Consider the following 20,422-nt stretch of genomic DNA (forward strand, 5'->3'; position numbering starts at 1 on the left):
GGCAAATTGGCCCAACTAACACCATGTAATATTAATATAAGCATCATGTTCAATTTACTTTCCTGTACTCCAAGCTTGTGTGATGTATATAGCCAAATAAAAAAGAATATAATTACCCACTATTTTGGCCCGAGTGGATAATGATATGCTCCGTGTGACTATCGTCTAATCTTCTATCCCCTCAAATTTAGTGCAACTGAAAGTGCACAGAGCTATCAAACAAAAACAAAAGCAAGAAAAGTAATAATAAAGTATTAAATTTTTGCACAAAATCTCGTGCATTCCATCTCTTTATGGCGCGCCAGTGGCAGCACACTCAGGAGAGAAGCCTCTTGGGAAACGCTTTTTGTCTGTACAATAATTGTAAACCATGTAGTTCTTTTGAACCCACTTGAGTTTCTCCAGGCTCGTTGAATCAAGCTGCTCTAAATTGAACCATGACGGGGAAGTCTTTGAAGTGCAATGAGAATTTGACCCGGAACGCCATATACAACCTTGGGCGTCATTGAAGTTCCTGAAAGAAGCTGTGAAAGGAGCCTGAGTCCAATCTGTTTTGACGAGACCACCTCTTGTTGCCCAGTCATCTGCATTCCAGAGACTTGAGTGGATCCTCATGGGCTGGTTTTTTGGGTACGGTACAGTGATTTTCTCCAGGTTTTTGAACACTCTGATGGGTATGTTATCAACATAAAAGCTAGAAAATGTAAATTAAAAATGATTAGAATTATAATACAAGAACTTTGAATCTTCTACTCATTTTAACTTGTAACATCCAGCTCTATTTTCAAGATATCATGAATTTATCTTTCATCCGTCTTAAATAGTGAGGTTTAAAACACTTTTCCTTTCGATTTGAATCCATGATTTTATCATTGAAAACGAATTAAAAATACCATTACTTAAGGTAGGTAAAAAGTAAAATTCAATAATATCTTGACAGTAAACTTGGGCGTTTCAGAACTTGTCTGAGTATTCCATGAAGACGTGATTACATGATTGCATGGGGGCTCCAAAGAATTGAATAGGTGTGAAAATCTGCAGTAGGGTCAAACCAGGGATAGAATTGTTGCTCTCTGTCACCTTTGCCTTGAGTTATTATATTTGTATGAAGAATGTAAGGATTGCCACTTAAATTTCCCAAGAACTCAAAATCTATCTCATCCCAAGTTGATCCTTGAGAAGATAACTGCACAAATGGGTGAAAATTTTGTATCAAAAAGAATGAAAAGTGCACAAGAAACATGCAGCTAAGTTAGCTTACATAGTAGGAAGTGACAGTGCCGGCAGAGTTTCCAGCGACAAGTTTGAGTTGCATATCTATCTTGCCAAATAGATACTCATTCTTGGATTGAAAGCCTGAGCCAGAGGCTTTGTCGAGAGAAAGAGTAAGAAGATGGCCATTGTTGAGGATCTTGGCACCGCCATCTCCAAAAACAATGTCAAAATCTTGATAAAAGTTATTTGCTAACACAATATTAAGCACCATGAAAGAGCTGCAAAACATAACACATGTTATCAACACTGGTGGCGCGGCCATTGATATCTGAAACTGAGTGTGGAATTTGTGAGCTTCAGAGATGGATTTATTAGAAGAAAAGATGAACAAAAGGGTGCCATTTGGAAAGGCAAAAGAGTAAGAGGAAAAAGTAAACAAAGAGATTAGAGAGGGATGAAGGTGGAGTAAGCGTAAGTTGAGAGAACAGATGGCAAAGAAAGGTGGTGACTAGGGATTGTGAAGTGCGCATGTCACACAAGTGACAGCCCTGGTGGTGGCTTATTTACACGTTGGTGTTTGGGGTGATGACAGCTTTTTTACCAAAGCTGCGGATCGATCGACCTTGCGCCGCCTCCACTTTGTGTGTGTGTGCCTGCATATTTACCTGCCCACAAGCGGCCAAAGAGATTAGAGAAGTGATAGACCACAGAGTTGAATAGAGGTTATGCTTATTTACAAACTCATAACTGCTAGTTTTAGCATCTCTATGCTGCCATTTTCCAACTATATGTGCTTGATAAAATTAAATAGGGGAGGAATGAATAATATGAGGTCATCTTCATGGTAGAAACTATTTGTGTTATTTATTTTAGGAGGAATGAATAATATAAGGTTTAGCTAAATAAGATATGTTTCGAGTGAACAAATTTTGTACAAAGTTAAAAAACATCAAATTAAGGAGATGCATTTAGATGATCTCTTGTGTTTAGGATTAGTTAAATAGACACGTTTTGAGTTAACGATGTTTATGTAAAGTTAAAAACGTTTAACTAAAGAGATGCATTTAGGTGAAGCATATTTCCATACAACCCAAAAAAGGTAAATTCGTAAAGGTGTATAATGCTTGCGTGATGACCAAAATGGATAGTTTCACTTTATTATTTTAATATCTGACAAATTCATCTTCATTTATTAGGTTGGCTTTTTGTATTCATTGNTAGCATCTCTATGCTGCCATTTTCCAACTATATGTGCTTGATAAAATTAAATAGGGGAGGAATGAATAATATGAGGTCATCTTCATGGTAGAAACTATTTGTGTTATTTATTTTAGGAGGAATGAATAATATAAGGTTTAGCTAAATAAGATATGTTTCGAGTGAACAAATTTTGTACAAAGTTAAAAAACATCAAATTAAGGAGATGCATTTAGATGATCTCTTGTGTTTAGGATTAGTTAAATAGACACGTTTTGAGTGAACGATGTTTATGTAAAGTTAAAAACGTTTAACTAAAGAGATGCATTTAGGTGAAGCATATTTCCATACAACCCAAAAAAGGTAAATTCGTAAAGGTGTATAATGCTTGCGTGATGACCAAAATGGATAGTTTCACTTTATTATTTTAATATCTGACAAATTCATCTTCATTTATTAGGTTGGCTTTTTGTATTCATTGGGTCGCATGACAATGCAAATAAAATTATACACAAACTTTGTATAATTTTAGGATTCTTTAATAATAAAATCCATTAAATCAGATTGCTTATATATATAATTTAATTTCTCCTAAAATCTTGATTTAAACACACAGAAAAAATTAATCTACTCAAAATTAGTTAAAGAACTTTCATAGAATACAAACAAATCCTTACAAAAGATGTGGCGGGCCTATTTTGAAATTTATCGGGCCTAATGGGTTAGTGTTAAGACAACACTATGGGCCCAAACCAGGTCCAATACTTGTTGGACTTGTGCTTTTTTAAAATACTAACTGCACCGTCATAGCCTTCTAAATGTTCCCAACTTAACATTTGGAAGAATAAAGATGTCAAGGTTAAAACAGTAATTACTCTACAATGACTTGGTTAATCTTCATTAATTACTTCAACAACTTATCATAAACAAAGAAGCGATTAGCTGTAAAGGATATATTATTAATTAATTTATAATCTATCTAATAAAATTTTATCAGATGATTCTATTCACACCATCTTAATTTAAAAATCTAATATTTTATATTAGCTTCCGCTCATTATGTTAAAAGTACAAATTAGTATAGGATTGGGTCGAAGTTACCCACCCCTGGGGATATGGATCAAGGTTTCTGCCAGATGTTGGTCGAGAATTTAATACAGGATAGAGTCAGGTTCCACTAGAAAATATAATTTTTTTTTTTTAATTTTTCTATTAGAAATTTAAAAAATCCGTTATTTTAGCCTCCGGTTCCACAAGTGGACCCACCAAATCTATCATGCCAATCAAATTAAATGCTGTCATGTGATTGGCTACATCATCTAATACCACGTTGACCTAGATGCTGACATGGCAAGAAGATAAAGCTTCCGTACAAAATTTTAAAGGGCGAATATATCACTTAGAAAAATGTTCGGCTTTTGATGGCGACAGTTAAAATAAAATTCGTATATAAAAGCAACAAGATATCGCATCACAACAAACAAAATCTCCTGGAAAATATTTCATAGTTTATTTTCTTGGCAGCTTATGTAAATTAATTTTCTGCTTTTCATGCTCGAAAAGAACTTTTCCATGGAGAATGAGGAGGAGAAGCAAGTGAGCGATGGGGAGATTATCTTAAACCCTGATGGTCAAAACCCTAGTGGTCAAAACCCTAATAATAGAAGGAGTAATTATTATGGTGGTGGTTCAGCTGAGCCTTATGATATGCATAGTGAACTTCATGCGATGCATGGGAATGCTTATTTTGAGTTCTTTCCGCCGGGTTATCGTTTCAAGCCTTATGACCATGAGCTGGTGGTGAATTACTTGAGGAAGAAGATACTGAACGAGCGTTTGCCGCCCAATCGGATCCAGGAAGTTGAGCTTTATAAGAGAAATCCTCAGTACCTAGCAGGTTTGAAAGAGAGTTCTTTAGTTTCTTGATTATTAGTTTTGATTTTTTTTTTTTTTTTTAATTGTTTATGGAGTGAGAGTGATTCATCTTTGTAGATTAGTTCTTGACATTAAAGTGCTTTAGTTTTTGAGTTTCTTGTATGTTGAAGAAAGTGCTTTACTTCTTGAGTTAAAGTTTGTATCTTTCCCATTTGTTGCGTTTGGTTTTAAACAAAAAAAAAAAAAAGCTCTTTTCCTTGTATACAAAAGTTGGATCTAGTGTAGTTGTGCTTTAAATTCTCATTTTTCAAGTTTCGGTTGCCAAGGTTTTAACTCTCAATTTGAAAAAAAAAATTATAATTTAGAGCCTGAGCACAGATTTATGAATTGGGCGGAAGAGGGGGTTTTCTTTGATTGATGTGTTCTTTTCATTTATGTTCAGAGAATTACACTGCCCATGGAGACAACGAATGGTATTTCTTTACTCCAAGAGATAGAAAGTACAAGAATGGGGAAAGGCCTAATCGATCTGCTGGAGATGGATACTGGAAGGCTACTGGAGCTGATAGACCTGTCAATCATAATGGAGTTCAAGTTGGATCCCGGAAGGCCTTAGTCTTCTACAAGGGAAAGCCTCCAAAGGGTAACAAAACTGACTGGATTATGCATGAATTCAGAGTGGAGAATCCTCCCAAGAGAAAAAGGCCAGAATTTCAAAATGATATGCGCGTAAATTAAAATTTTCTCTCTTTTCTTTCTCTCTAATTCAATGCAGAACTTTTTTTTTTAATGTTAATGTTGAGTTCGTGTTTCCTGCAGCTGGATGACTGGGTTTTGTGTAGGCTATACAAGAAGGTTGACAAGAATTCCAAAGGTCCAGGTCGTCCAAGAGACGGTCGAGTCCAGGATCAAGAGCCTGAAAATGAAGTTCCTCCTCAGTTTCAGGATCGCGGGCAAATGCCAATAGTAGAAGAACCCAAGATGCTGCCTCAAGAATGTTTCAATATGCCTGAAGGCCTTGACTCCTTTGAACAAATTTTTAATCCTTTCAACCAGGCAAATCCAATGGGGTTGTATCATTTTGATAATTCTCCATTTCTTCATGGCTGTCAAAGCGGCTTTATCGGAGGCTCTCAATCTTTATACTCTCAGCTTGCGCAGAATCCAATGATTCACCATATGATTCCTGGTCATCATCAGAATCTTAATCTAATGTTTCCTGCAGAACCATTTTCTTCGGCGGATAACATAAAGTACGAGCAGTTCAATGACTATCACTCAGATGACCTTTTGAATATTCCACCACTCGATCAAGGAAATAATACTATTGAACAGATGGTTTCCAGCTTTAGGGGGGCTCCGAACTCTGTCATTCCTCCATTCAGTGATGATCGAGGGGCTTCGAGCTCTGTCATTTCTCCATCCTTCAATGATGATAAGAAGCTCAAAAAGCAGAAAAGGCATCTCTAGATTATCGTTTGAGTGAATTGTTAGATATCGTTTTCAGAAGACAGTTTAGGATTTTCTTATGTTAACAATTCACAAACCATCTTGTTTTGTTAGATACTGTTTTTAGAGAGTTTCAGGTTTATTAATTCTTGTTTTAACAATTAAATTAACAATCTTATTTTGTTAATATTGATTTTGCAGGCTTGATATATTCTTATGTGTTGACTGGAATTGTAGATCAAGAAAAATAAAAATTGATTAAATTGGCAATGGTTGTTTAAATCAATCTGCCCAAGTTTAATAATCAAAAAATGATCCAATTTTTTCCTTGAGCCTTTCTAGTGTGAATACTTCCCAGTTCACTTCATTTGATTCTTCTCATCATTCACTTGGGGGACCCTGAAACAATTTTGTCCAATTTCTCATGATTAGAAGTTGCCCGCTTGCTATTACTTAGATGGGGCAAAAACTGGACCCAACTAGTCTAATTTATGCTTCTAGCAGCTGCTAATTCTTCTTGAAATTCATATAAATTGCAGCTTTCATTCCATGGAAATGCAGACATCTTTCCAGAATCCTGAAGAAGGGAAGTCCTAGACAATAGTATAAATATAAACCCATTTGCTTGCTGCTCTGGCAAAACCGTGTGTATGCACTAGAACATACCAGAACCAATTTTTCATTGTCCAGATGGCAGCATATCATTGGTCAGGGGATAAAACACACGCTTGAGATAGCCTAACTCTGGGGTAGGTAGACATAACCTAGGAAGCAACTATGCTATTTCCCTGTAAAATAATGCATCCAAGTATTTGACTGGCTGAAATTATGACAAGGATCTCCATTTTAAAAATGAGCACAATTCCACAATTGTTTATGCATTCCAGCTGTTCAGTTCTCCTTTTGTTTCACCAACCAACTATATATTATAATATTAACTGGCCCTATAAATTGCCACGAAATCAACAAATTTTTAGTGTGTCAACATATTCTGACTTCTGAGTGCCAAATCCAAGTAAAAACACAAATTTTGCTAAAGTCAATGGCTTGCTATTATTCTGCTTCTTCTTCCTTCTATCCATATGTTTCAGTGCCCTTTTTTATGTTCTCTCTTTTGGCTGCTAGCTCTTTTCTTGTTGCATTCGGTAATTTTTACCAGGATGTTGATGTCACTTGGGGAGATGGCCGTGCAAAGATTCTCAACAACGGTGAGCTTCTTACTCTTTCTCTTGATAAAGCATCCGGCTCTGGCTTCCAATCCAAGAATGAGTTTCTCTATGGAAAGATTGATATGCAGCTGAAGTTTGTCCCAAACAACTCTGCTGGCACTGTTACTGCATACTATGTAAGTTCTTTTCTAAATTTATAGTTCTTGTTCCAATTTAATTTTATACTATGATGCTTGATTCTAATACATGGATTTTGTATTTTTCAGCTGAAATCACCAGGGTCATTTTGGGATGAGATAGACTTTGAATTCCTTGGAAATTTGAGTGGTGATCCTTACATCGTTCATACTAACGTTTACACTCAAGGCAAAGGTGACAGAGAGCAGCAATTCTACCTCTGGTTTGATCCCACTGCTGATTTTCACACCTATTCAATTCTCTGGAATCCAGGCCACATTGTGTAAGTTTTCCTAAAACCATATCTAATTTATCCAACTATTACTGAAATTTGGTTTAAGCACTTATGCTAATTCTGTTATGTTTCCTTTCTTTCAGCTTCTATGTTGATGGCAGACCGATTAGGGACTTCAAGAACCTGCAATCAATGGGAGTTCCGTACCCGAAGAACCAGCCAATGAGAATGTACTGCAGTCTCTGGAATGCTGATGACTGGGCGACAAGAGGGGGATTGGTGAAGACAGACTGGTCACAGGCACCATTTACAGCTTCCTTCAGGAACTTCAATGCCAAGAATGCTTGTGTTTGGGCTAATGGAGCATCGTCTTGCAGTTCAAACTCCACCGGGAATCCATGGTTCTCTCAGGACCTTGATTCTGCAAGCCAAAACACGCTCAAATGGGTGCAGAAAAACTACATGGTTTACAATTACTGCACTGACACCAGGCGGTTTCCTCAGGGCCTCCCTCAGGAATGCAAAGTTACAGCCAAGAAATAGGAGGATTTGAACTTCGTCTTCAAGCCATGCAAGGTTTGATATTCGCTTCAGAAATTCACTTTTGGATACATATAATTTTTTTTTTTTTTTTTATTTAAGCATTATTTTTGCAACTTTGATGTATCTAAATAAATTATTTAGAAATATAAATTTTTGCTTGTAAAGGTGGAATTATATGTAATGGTTTTAAAAGTTGTTCTAAGAAGATGTTATATAGGACAAAATTTTCAGATTTTTATAGTTTTGGATACAAAATAAAATCAGGTTTCACCTTTGTTACCATATATATATATATATATATATATATAGTATTCGAATACAATATTCATTGCCTTAAGATGATAATATGCAGGTAGTGGGATAATTTTAATGTGGAGAAAGGTACAAATAAAGATATCATTGCCTTAAGTTTTGATGTTTATCTAAGAGTTAATAAAGACTCCACATGATGAATATCTCTAAATTTATAAAAACCTTGAAATATTTATCTCTTTATTTTAAAAGTTTGAATCATTATCCATATCTAATTCAGGGGAGAAGCTTCCTTGCAGAATTAATGTAATATTAAAAGGTTTAAATAAAAATAAACTCAAAAATATGCATGCTCCATATTAGGTTTAATTCTCGACATCACCTATCAAGGTCAACAATTGAGCATGTCAAGTTAAAGGTCCAAATCCAAGTTTTATGGGCCAATTTTCTGTGGGCTTTAAAATGGTATTTAATGGATCTAGAGTCCTCCTACCTTTCTTCTTCTCTCATTTTCCCTCTCTTTTGTTCATTTATTTATATTATTATTACTCTAAATCTTCTTTCACGGAACAAAAAAACTAGTATAGATTATGTAGACCTAATATATCAAGAAAAATTAAATGTTTTAAACCAATGACATACCAATTAAAATTATTTAGTATCATCATTTATCTAAAAGAAAATTTATTAAAAATTTAAATTCTAAACTGCTTGTCAATACTTGGCATTAGTGACAGATCCAGGATTTTTGCCCAAGGGGGCCTCTGCGGCTCCACCATTATTTATTAAACAACTAGTAAAAACTTTAAAAAATCATCAAACCTTAAGTAAATAAAAAAAAAAAAAAAAACATAATATCAAGAACCTGAGAGAAAAGAATGCAATAACATAATATTTTCCTACTTGAATAAATTTATGAGAAACAAAATTTTGAGTAACTGTGTTGAATAAACCTTGAGCAAAACCTTCTTTTAATATTTTTGTTTTTGGCTTCCAAAGATTAATATAAATTTTCATGACTTTGATCAGACCTAGTTAAAGCCAAAGTTAACCAAAACTTAAATCAAGTCAACGTTGCTTTAACTTTTAATATGAATTAATAAAAAAATGGGGAATTTTCTTAGTATAAACATAGATAGTAACTCAAATTTATTTAATAATTTTGAACACCTGAGCGGTAACGTTTAAAATATAAGAAAGTGGTAGGTGAAAGATGAAAAATAGCGTCCTTTAAAATATAGTTAAGACTTTAATTTGGAAAAACAAGTTTATTTTTAGACATAAAACACAAAATAAACCCACAAGGTCAATGTTTTTTTCCCTCAAATTAGAATAAAAAATCCTCAAAAAAAAAAAAAAAAAAAAGATTCAACCCTAAAATAAAGTAAATTGAAATGAACAATACACATACAAAAAACTGATAAAATAGAAAACGAAGCTAATTATAGTACCTTGATCGAGTAGTAAAAGATTTAACAATTTCAGTCTTCAAAAATTTTAAGAGCGAATAACATGAGAAAGAGAATGAGCAAATGAGAGAGTAAAAAATTTTAGACATAAAATCATAAAAAGCAGATGGAACCGCGGAGAAAAATAGTAGGGAGAGTTTTAAACTTTTAATATGATGTAAGCTTAAAATATATATATTAATAACAAGCTTTTTATGGACTTAGATATATGTATAATAATTCTCATTTTTTTAAAATATGAGGATGAGTCTGAGTATATATATTAATATCAATTTTTTTTTGTGGTCTATAACTCTATATATTAATAATTTTTTTTTTTTAAATATGAGGTAGGCCCAAAGGGGCTGAATTCGCCCTGCTTGACATCCAAAAGATAAAAAGGTACCGCATGAACACTTATCAAATATATCACCTAGAATGAGTACTACTACATACACAAATAATTGATACCAATTATTTTCTACAAATGGATATGACAACTTTTTTTAGTGAGTAAGCTCAAAACATTTAAGTTGATAAATTTATAATAAAATTTTGTAGGGTCAATATAAATTTAAGTAGTGTCAAAATTATAAATATTGTAAAATATAAAGTATTGTTTTATTTTCAAAGTTTGGGTGTGTTCAATAAAATTTAAGTGAGGTTAAAATTGTAAATACTATAAAATATAAAACTTTTTCTTTTTCAAAGTTTAAGTGGGTTCAATTTGGACCCATATGTTATAGTACTGTGGCTACGTGGCATACATCCCTCACCTTGCATGTTTGATATGTAATTTCTTTGAATTTATTTCTAATTTAAAATCTTGTTTAAACAAAAGAGTTTATATATAAAGTATAACTGCACCAAGAACTACCATAATTTACATAATTTGTTTTTTACTATTTCTCTATATTTTGAGTGAAATCGTAAAATATATGAATTTTATACACTAGAAAAGCACAATAATCTATTTCTATCGACTTTCCCTATGATTTTGCTTCTCGACACACATTGAATTGACGTAATATGATTTCTTAAAACTTTTGTTAAATTAATTAATTCACATGTTTGCTATTTGACGATGATGGTGAAAATAAGGCTCACGGGTAATATGTTACAAAGTGTTAAATTTGTGCATGTAAGACCATTTAAATACGTATCTATCGAACCCAAAAGCCAAAAAAGCTACACTTCTAACTTCAGCAAGCAACAATTTCTTCATGTGACTTTACTACAAAAAAGTTTCCTCAAATACAAATTAAGAGGATGCAAATCCGTGTTTAAATGGACATATCAACAGTATGATATATGTGTTACCACTTTGTTCTATATGGTTTTGTTTATATAAATATATTTATTTTTAACACTGTTTTTTTTTTTTCTCAATTCCTTCCCAAATGAAAACCATCAAATTAAAGTACATAAAAACAAGTGGATATGTAATCTGTTTTTATCAAATATTATTTAAGAGAATTTGTCTACTTACTAACAAAATTCTTGTTTACCAACAAATACGGTCATCACATAAAGTGAATTTTTTTGGATAACCATCTTTCTACCTAGTAAAAGATTGGGATAATACATTTATTGCTGATGTATGAGTAAAAACTTTTCCACCTAGATGCAATGGAGCGCAGGGTGCTTGACCTGATCCTGTCAACGAATATGACAACGGCTAGCCGACCTTATCACTGTTAATTATAATTCTCTGGACGCCTAATTTTGTGCAGGCTGCCTGGAGCCTTCGTGCCTGGTGCTGGTACGGGTTGTGGATAAACTTCGCAACTTTTAAAGGGCAAAGGCGGCAGGCGCAGGCAGCACCGAACCCATTTGGGGACCTTCCATATCTGCAAAGAAATTGCACCAAGGAGAGTCAGAGCCGTATCTGATATCTATCCTTTTCCTATTAATTTATGCAACAGCTAGCCAGCTGTTTCCAACTTTGCTCTAATTCACCCGTCTGAAACGGCAAGAAACCTTCCAAAATCACCTCTCTTTTCACTTCCTTTTTGTCCATTCCCTCTTCACATAGTCCTATATATTCCTTCCATGCATGCACAGTTGAGACACCAGAAAACTTCACTTTTAAAAGAACAAAATGGGATCCCTTCTTTAATAGTTTGCTGGATCTTTAATGGTTGTTTCTGCCGGGAATTTTAACCGGGATTTTGAAATCACATGGGGAGATGGTCGTGGTAAAATACTCAACAACGATGAGCTTCTTACTCGTCCCTGGACTATTATTCTGGCTCAATTCAGTCCAGAATGAGTATTTATTTGGCAAGATTGATATGCAATCAAGCTTGTCGTTGGAAATTCTGCTGGCACTGTCACTGCTTACTATGTAAGTTCATCTCTTTCAGAATTTTGTTGGTAATTTTGTTTGTTTCAGGATACGTGTATTCATGCGTATGTTTTTGCTAACACTTGTTGTTTCAGTACGTGTAATTCATGCATATGTTTTTGCTAATACTTGTTGTTTCAGTTACGCTCAGATGGGGCAGCATGGGATGAAATAGACTTTGAATTCTTAGGAAACCTGAGCGGTGAACCTTACACGTTCACCAACCGTTATAGCCAAGCAAAGGTGACAGAGAGCAACAGTTTCACCTCTGGTTCGATCCCACTACGATTTTCACACCTATTCCGTCCTCTGGAATCCCCAACCATCATGTAAATAATTAACTCCATAGTTTAATTCTATCAAAACTGACGTGACATAAATTTCATTATGCAAATGATACTTCAATAAAAGATAAAGGGATAAATTTTACTGACTTTTTCTATTGTTTTACTTTACCGCATTCAGTTTCTCTTGTCGATGGCCACTCCAATTGAGAGTTCAAAAACCTGGAGACATTGGCGTTCCGTTTCTGAAAAAACCAACCGTGAGATACAGTCCAGTCTCTGGAACGCGGAGACTGGGCTACGAGGCGGACTTATCAAGACAGACTGGAGCCAGGCTCCTTTCACGGCCTCTTCCAGGAACTTCAATGCGGAGGCTTGTGTTTGGTCCTCCGGAAAATCTTCTTGCAGTTCAAGCTCGCCTCCTAGAGTAATTGGTTCACTCAAGCGTTGGACTCCGCCGGCCACCAAAAACTCAAATGGGTTCAAACAACCACATGATTTACAATTACTGCGCTGACACAAAGCGATTCCCCCAGGGCCTTCCCAAAGAATGCTCATTATTAACGTTTTAAACTATTCGATACATAAAGTTTTATAAGAAACTACAGCTGCTTTTGTTTTACTGCAGGATGTTTTATACCAATATGTTTTAATATTTCTAGAAAAATATTTAGTTAAATACTACTAATTTGTTGTGTTAATTGAGTTCTTAGCATTTTTGTATATTTTGAAGAATTTTAAAACATTTTCAATCTAGTTTAGGTGGATTTTATACATATTAAATCAATTCAGATTAATCGACAAGTTTCGTTAGGTTAATATGATGAATATAATGATAACGTCTCAATCTCATTCTATTACTTGAAGTAGTAGGGGTGAGCGGTTCCGGGTACCCTGCATTTTCCGAGGAATCGAAACCGCACAGAACAGGTTCCCAAAAAAGGAACCGGAACCGGAACCGCACAATGCAGGTTCTTCAATTCAAGGAACCGGAACCTAAAATGCAGGTTCCGGTTAATTTCCAGGGTATCCTATAAAAAATCAATTACCCCCCTATTAGTTTAAAAAATAACAAAAACCCTTATAAGTTTACAATACACCCCTAACGAATTTTAATTATTCATTCATTTGTGTCCAATGTAACTCTAAACCTGTAATCTCTAAGCAACACTTGAATTGTTAATCATTTATTAAGTATGTAATATTGTTTATAAATAGATGTTATAATTAATTAAATAATCATACCATAAATTTATAATATAATGTTATAATAATTGGATTAAGTATTGTGTAAATTAGTAATACTAATGTTTATAATATAATGTCATAATCAATTAAGTAATCATTTATTATGTAATGTTATATTAATTATTGATTATACTATAATTATAAATGTAATGTTATAATGAATTATAATCAAACTATAAATCTATAATTTAATATTATAATTAATTAAATTTCAAATCATTTAATTAATACTAATGTTTATAATGGAACATTATAATTGATTAAGTAATCTATTACAATATATAAAGTAATGTTATAATTAATTAAATTTTTAATCGTTTAATTAGTAATATAATAGTATAGTAAATACTAATGTTTATAATGTAATGTTATAAATTCTATAATTAAGTAATTATGTAATCATTTAATTATTAATGCTATAATTAGTAATTGATCAATATAATATGTAATATAATAATGTTATAATTAATTGAGTAATTATTTAACTAAGTATATTAATTAATTTTATAATGAAATGTTTATAAGTATGTTATAATTAATTAAATTTCTTATAATTTAATTAAGTTTTGTGCTAATGTTGATGAGTAAATTAGTAATTACTAATGTTTAAACATAATATCATAACTCTAATCAATTAAGTAATCATTTAATTATATTTTATTAATTATATGATCATACTATAATAGTATAATGTAATGTTATAATGAATTAAGTATCATACTATAAATCTATAATTATATTAAATTAATTAAATTTCAAATCATTTGATTAATATACTAATGTTTATAATGGATGTTATATTGATTAAGTACATATTAATATAATAAGGTAATGTTATAATAATTAAATTTTTAATTGTTTATTAAGTAATGTAATAATATAGTAAATTAATAATTACTAATGTTTATAATGTATGTTATAAACTCATAACTAATATATAATTAGTAATCATTTAACTATGTAATGCTATTTAAGTAGTGATCAAATATATAATGTAATATATAATATATATTTAATTGAGTATTATTAACTATAATAAATCTTAATTAATGTTTAAAGTAATGTTATAATAATTAAATTTCTTATCATTTAATTAATAGTGTGCTAATGTTTATGTAGAATTATTAATTACTAATGTTTAAAACATAATATCATAACTCATAATCAATCAAGTAATCATTTAATTATGTATTTTATATTATTATATGATCATATTATAATAGTATAATGTAATGTTATAAATGATTAAGAATCATACTATAATCCTAATTTAATATTAAATATTATTTTCAAATCATTTGTTAATATAATAATGTTTATAATGGAATGTTTAATTGATTAAGTAATCATATATAAATATAAGGTAATATTATAATTAATTAAATTTTTAATCGTTTAATTAAGTAAGTAAATATAGTAAATCAGTAAATTACTAATGTTTATAATGTATGTTTAATTCATAACTAATTATGTAATTATGTAATCATTTACTATGTAATTATAATTAAGTAAGTGATCATAATATATATATAATATAATAATTTATATTTAATTGAGCAATTATTAACTATAATGTAATGCTTAATTAATGTTTATAAGGTAATGTTATATTAATTAAATTTCTTATCATTTAATTAAGTATTGTGCTAATGTTTATGAAGTAAATGTAATTACTAAGTTTAACCATAATATCATAACTATAATCATTAAGTAATCATTTAAATTGTAATGTTAATTAATTATAGATCATACTATATAGTATAATGTAAGTTATAATGAATTAGTAATCATACTATAAATCTTTAATTTAATATTATAATTAATTAATTTTTAATCGTTTAATAATATGTATAATAAGTAATATATTACTAATGTTTATAATGTAATGTTATAAATTCATAACTAATTATGTAATTAGTAATCATTTAACTATGTAATGCTATAATTAAATAAGTGATCATAATATATAATGTAATATAATAAATTATAATTATTGAGTAATTATTTAACTATATTATTATGCTTATTAATTTTTATAAGGTAATGTTTAATTAATAAATTTCTTTCATTAATTAAGTATTGTGCTAATGTTTATGAAGTAATTAGTAATTACTAATGTTTAAACATACTAATCATAACTATAATCAATTAAGTAATCATTAATTATGTTGTTATATTATTATGATCATACTATAATAGTATAATGTAATGTTATAATGAATTAAGTATCATACATAAAATCTTTAATTTAATATTAAATTATTAAATTTCAAATCATTTGATTAATATACTAATGTTTATAATGGAATGTTATAATTGATTAAGCATTATATTATAATATATAAGGTAATGTTATAATTAATTAAATTTTTAATCGTTTAATTAAGTAATGTATAATATAGTAAATTACTAATGTTTAAATGTAATATTATATTCATAATTAATTAAGTATTATGTAATCATTTAACATGTAATGCTATAATTAAGTAAGTGATCATATATATATATAATATAATAATATTATAATTTAATTGAGTATATATTAACTATAATGTAATGTTATTAATGTTTATAATGAAATGTTTATAGGTAATGTTATAATTAATTAAATTTCTTATCATTTAATTAAGTATTGTACTAATGTTTATGTAATAAATTAGTAATTACTAATGTTTAAACATAATATCATAACTCATAATCAATTAAGTAATCATTTAATTATGCAATGTTATATTAATTATATGATCATACTATAATAGTATATGTAGGTTATAATGAAATGTTTAAAAGGTAATGTTATGATAATTAATTTCTTATCATTTAATTATGTATATGCTAATGTTTATATAGTATTATATATTACTAATATTTATAATATAATGACATAATCAATTAAGTAATTATTTAATTATGTAATGTTATAATTAATTATCTAATCATACTATAATGTATGTTATAGTGAATAAACTATTAAGTAATCATACTATAATTTTTAATGTAATATTATAATTAATTAAATTTTTAATCATTTAATTAAGTTTATACTATGTTTTAAATAATGTTGTAATTGATTAAGTAATTATACTATAATCTATAACGTAATGCTAATTAATTAAATTTCTAATATAAGTCAATTAATTAACTATTTAATTATGTTATAACTTATAATTAATTAATTAAGTAGTAATCAATTAATATAATCTATAATAATCATACTATAAATCAATTAAGTAATGTTATAAATTATAATTAATTAAGTAATCATTTAACTATAATTAATGTTAAATTGATAAGTATGATATTTAACTAGTATAAATTTATTAATGTTTATCAATTTATATATAATTATTAATTACTAATTTATTATAGATGTACTTAGAACTTGATAATGGAAGTAAATAACTAAATATATTATTACTCAATCAAATATCTATTTTATTCAAAAATAATTCTTTTAATAACGTTAAAAATGTAAAACACTTTTAATTGGATCATAATTTCAATTATTCACTTAATTGATCAAAACTTTAATTAATGTTTAATATATATAAAGCTTTTAATATGGTATAATTTATATGTAATAAGTATAATTGTATTCATATATTTATTTAATTAGGTTTTCTCAAAAATTTAACTTTTTCTATTTTAAATTTTTTTATATTAAAATAATAGAAACTCCCCCATTATTTACATTTCACAAATATTTCATTATAGTCCAGGTTCCAAAATAGGTTCTAAACAGGTTCTAAAAAAGGTTCCAAAACAGTTCCAAACAGGTTCCAAAGCAGATTCCAAATAGGTTCCAAAGCAGGTTCCAAACAGGTTCCAAAGCAGGTTCCAAATAGGTTCCAAAACAGGTTCCAAAACAGTTTCCAAACAGTTCCAAAACAGGTTCTAAACTGGGTACCCCCTACAGGTTCCAACAGGGTACCCTTTTTACAGGTTCGTCCGATTCCGATTCCTGCACATGCAAGAACCGGAACCGGAACCGCACAGTAGCGGTTCCAAAATGGAAACCGAAACCTACCTGCCCAGTGCAGTTCTGGTCTGGTAGGTTCTGGTTCTTACCCCCGGTTTCGGTTCTACCCGCTACCCGAGCTCACCCCTAGAAGTAAGTATTTTTCCTATTTTTTCAGGGAAATGATGCATTATATAAAAGAGAAAACAAAAAATCTTCGCTAGAGGTGGGTTAAAGTTTACTTGAAAATTTTCTAAGGGCACCTAATGAGATTGAAAGTGCTTTCTGGCAGCCATAAACAAAAATCAATTGCAACTGAGTTCTTCAGATACTTTCAAAGAAATTAATCCATTATCACAACTAGCTAATAGCATAATCATCTTCTGTTTACTTGAGAAATATTTCAAACCTTTGTGTTTAAGATTTGATTATATTTTCTTACTTTATTAAGATCCTATCCCAGCTAAATTAGTAGGTAATTTAAAGTAATTAAGATTAATTAATTTTTTATGTGAGAAGTCATTTCTGTGGTATTAATTGCTTGACACTTTTTTTTTTTTTTTTTCTTGAAAAATATAATTGAGAAATTCACATATATTACAAAGCAAAATAATGGTTATCAACTTTCTGATTCCAAAAGATATTTTCATTTATTTTTCTGCAAGTGCTCTGTTTTGGTCACTATTTAAAATACCATGCCCTGTCTCTTAGAAAGTCCTTATTTATTTTTTAATTTCATCAAAAACATGAATGGGTTTTTCTATTTAATTCATGGATTAAGCAAAAGCATTACCTTATTATTTGTGTTTAATGTATTGACTAATACTAGTACTAATAAATTTGTTGAGCAAGTCTATGAAGTAAAGAGATCCCGGAGAGACTTTATTGAAAGAAAGAAAATAGCATATCTAAACCAAGTCATTTTAAATTAACACAAGAGTTAGTCAAGGATCATTTAATTTATTAAAAATTTGTTTTGCAGATAGTATCGTTTATTAATTATAAACTACTCCTGCGTAGGAATTTTTGAATGTATTACTTAAGAGATAATGAGTTAGAATCATTCATCAGTTATTAATAGGGGTAGCCACTGGAACTCTCACCCAACCAATAGTTCTTAGGTCTCAGGGGATTAGTTGAGATGCACTTAAGCTGGTCCGGACAACGCAAAAAAGAAAATATATTTATTATTTATGAGGTTTTTACATACTTTTATGAGAAACTTTTTTTCTTTAAAACAATTCTAGGAGATGTTTTTGATGATTATGTTATCTTTATGGGGGCCAACAATTTCTTTATAGACTAGCGGATATGTGAATATTATGGGAGATCTGTTTAGGTGATATCGGTGCTTAATCACCTAACCCATTGATGCATTAACAAGTGTATTACGAAGCTCTTCTTGTCTATCCCTGCTAAATGTAGGGTTTTGTGCTAAAATTAATATCTTTATCTTTTATCTTTCAAAAATATTTGTACTACTTTAGAAAGGAAAATGATAGAGTTATCGAATTTGTGCACTGAATGACGTGATAAAATCCTGACTGTTGATTAATATTAACTTATAATGAATCAATGGTCAAGATTTCGCCACGTCATTCAGTGTACAAATTCGGTACATACCTTTCGATAATTGTAGCACTACTACTTTAGAAAATAATAGTTGCTGGATGGAATCTATAAGTAGGAAAGCTATAACAATATTCATAAAGTAGCATATTTTATTTTTAATAATGTTTTGTCTATAATTGAATCATATAAATAGATAAAAAACAAAAGACAAAATAATTATTTTATATAAATTTTGTGTAATTTTGTCTGTTTATATGATTCAATTGTAAATATAGTATTGCTCGTATATTTTATATGATTGTAGAACCCAGATGAACCAACAAACACCAACCTTAATCATAATTGCATATAGTGATGATACTTCCAAGAAATTTGATTCATGCATATCAACCCAACTATAGCTATAGCATCGGTCCATCTACGCTTACTTCACAATTCTCAATTTTCTTTACCTACCAAAGAAAACAAAACAAAATTATATGCTTAAGAATCTTAGGTTCTTGTTGGAAAAATTTTAAAATTTTGATTTAAAAATTAAAAATTCAACATAGAAAATCAAAATTATTACAAATTGTGGAGTTTGGTGGCCGAATATAAGAGGATCATGATTGACGAATTCTTGAAATTTTGAGTTCTTAATTCATTACCCCCCTATTAGTTTAAAAAATAACAAAAACCCTATAAGTTTACAAATACACCCTAACGAATTTTAATTATTCATTCATTTGTGTCCAATGTAACTCATAACCTGTAATCTCTAAGCAACACTTGAATTGTTAATCATTTATTAAGTATTGTAATATTGTTTATAAAAATGTTATAATTAATTAAATAATCATACCATAAATTTATAATATAATGTTATAATAATTGGATTAAGTATTGTGTAAATTAGTAATACTAATGTTTATAATATAATGTCATAATCAATTAAGTAATCATTTATTATGTAATGTTATATTAATTATTGATTATACTATAATTATAATGTAATGTTATAATGAATTATAATCAACTATAAATCTATAATTTAATATTATAATTAATTAAATTTCAATCATTTAATTAATACTAATGTTTAATGGAACATTATAATTGATTAAGTAATCATATTACAATATATAAAGTAATGTTATAATTAATTAAATTTTTAATCGTTTAATTAGTAATATAATAGTATAGTAAATACTAATGTTTATAATGTAATGTTATAAATTCATCATAATTAAGTAATTATGTAATCATTTAATTATCTAATGCTATAATTAGTAATGATCAATATAAAGTAATATAATAATGTTATAATTAATTGAGTAATTATTTAACTAAGTATATTAATTAATATTTATAATGAAATTTTATAAGTATGTTATAATTAATTAAATTTCTTATAATTTAATTAAGTATTGTGCTAATGTTGATGAGTAAATTAGTAATTACTAATGTTTAAACA

General features: G+C 29.5%; 3 protein-coding genes and 1 pseudogene across 4 annotated transcripts; 3 read left to right on the plus strand and 1 right to left on the minus strand.

Moving 5' to 3' along the window:
• Positions 1 to 229: 229 nt before the first annotated feature.
• On the minus strand, positions 230 to 9,670 carry LOC116108845 (xyloglucan endotransglucosylase/hydrolase protein 24-like). Of its 2 annotated transcripts, XM_031395091.1 has the most exons (4): positions 9,625 to 9,670; positions 1,262 to 1,464; positions 993 to 1,186; positions 230 to 694 (listed from the first exon to the last, which is right to left on the minus strand). In XM_031395091.1, the coding sequence occupies exons 1-4, from the start codon at positions 9,668 to 9,670 to the stop codon at positions 292 to 294; spliced, it is 846 nt and encodes a 281-aa protein (XP_031250951.1). In that variant the 3' UTR covers positions 230 to 291. The 2 variants fall into 2 exon arrangements, with proteins under 2 accessions (XP_031250951.1, XP_031250942.1); XM_031395082.1 differs by lacking the exon at positions 9,625 to 9,670 and having other exon boundaries at positions 1,262 to 1,537.
• Positions 3,985 to 5,793, plus strand: LOC116108860 (NAC domain-containing protein 2-like). The gene is made up of 3 exons (XM_031395099.1): positions 3,985 to 4,309; positions 4,730 to 5,016; positions 5,107 to 5,793. Exons 1-3 carry the CDS (start codon positions 3,985 to 3,987, stop codon positions 5,755 to 5,757), a joined length of 1,263 nt encoding a protein of 420 aa, XP_031250959.1. The 3' UTR covers positions 5,758 to 5,793.
• On the plus strand, positions 6,739 to 8,097 carry LOC116108825 (probable xyloglucan endotransglucosylase/hydrolase protein 23). The gene is made up of 3 exons (XM_031395061.1): positions 6,739 to 7,081; positions 7,172 to 7,365; positions 7,461 to 8,097. The coding sequence occupies exons 1-3, from the start codon at positions 6,779 to 6,781 to the stop codon at positions 7,858 to 7,860; spliced, it is 897 nt and encodes a 298-aa protein (XP_031250921.1). The 5' UTR covers positions 6,739 to 6,778; the 3' UTR covers positions 7,861 to 8,097.
• A 2,027-nt stretch (positions 9,671 to 11,697) lies between the features above and the next one.
• On the plus strand, positions 11,698 to 12,763 carry LOC116109090 (annotated as a pseudogene).
• Positions 12,764 to 20,422: the final 7,659 nt, after the last annotated feature.

Source organism: Pistacia vera, unplaced genomic scaffold (genome assembly GCF_008641045.1).
Source record: "Pistacia vera cultivar Batoury unplaced genomic scaffold, PisVer_v2 Contig118, whole genome shotgun sequence".
Taxonomy (NCBI): domain Eukaryota; kingdom Viridiplantae; phylum Streptophyta; class Magnoliopsida; order Sapindales; family Anacardiaceae; genus Pistacia; species Pistacia vera.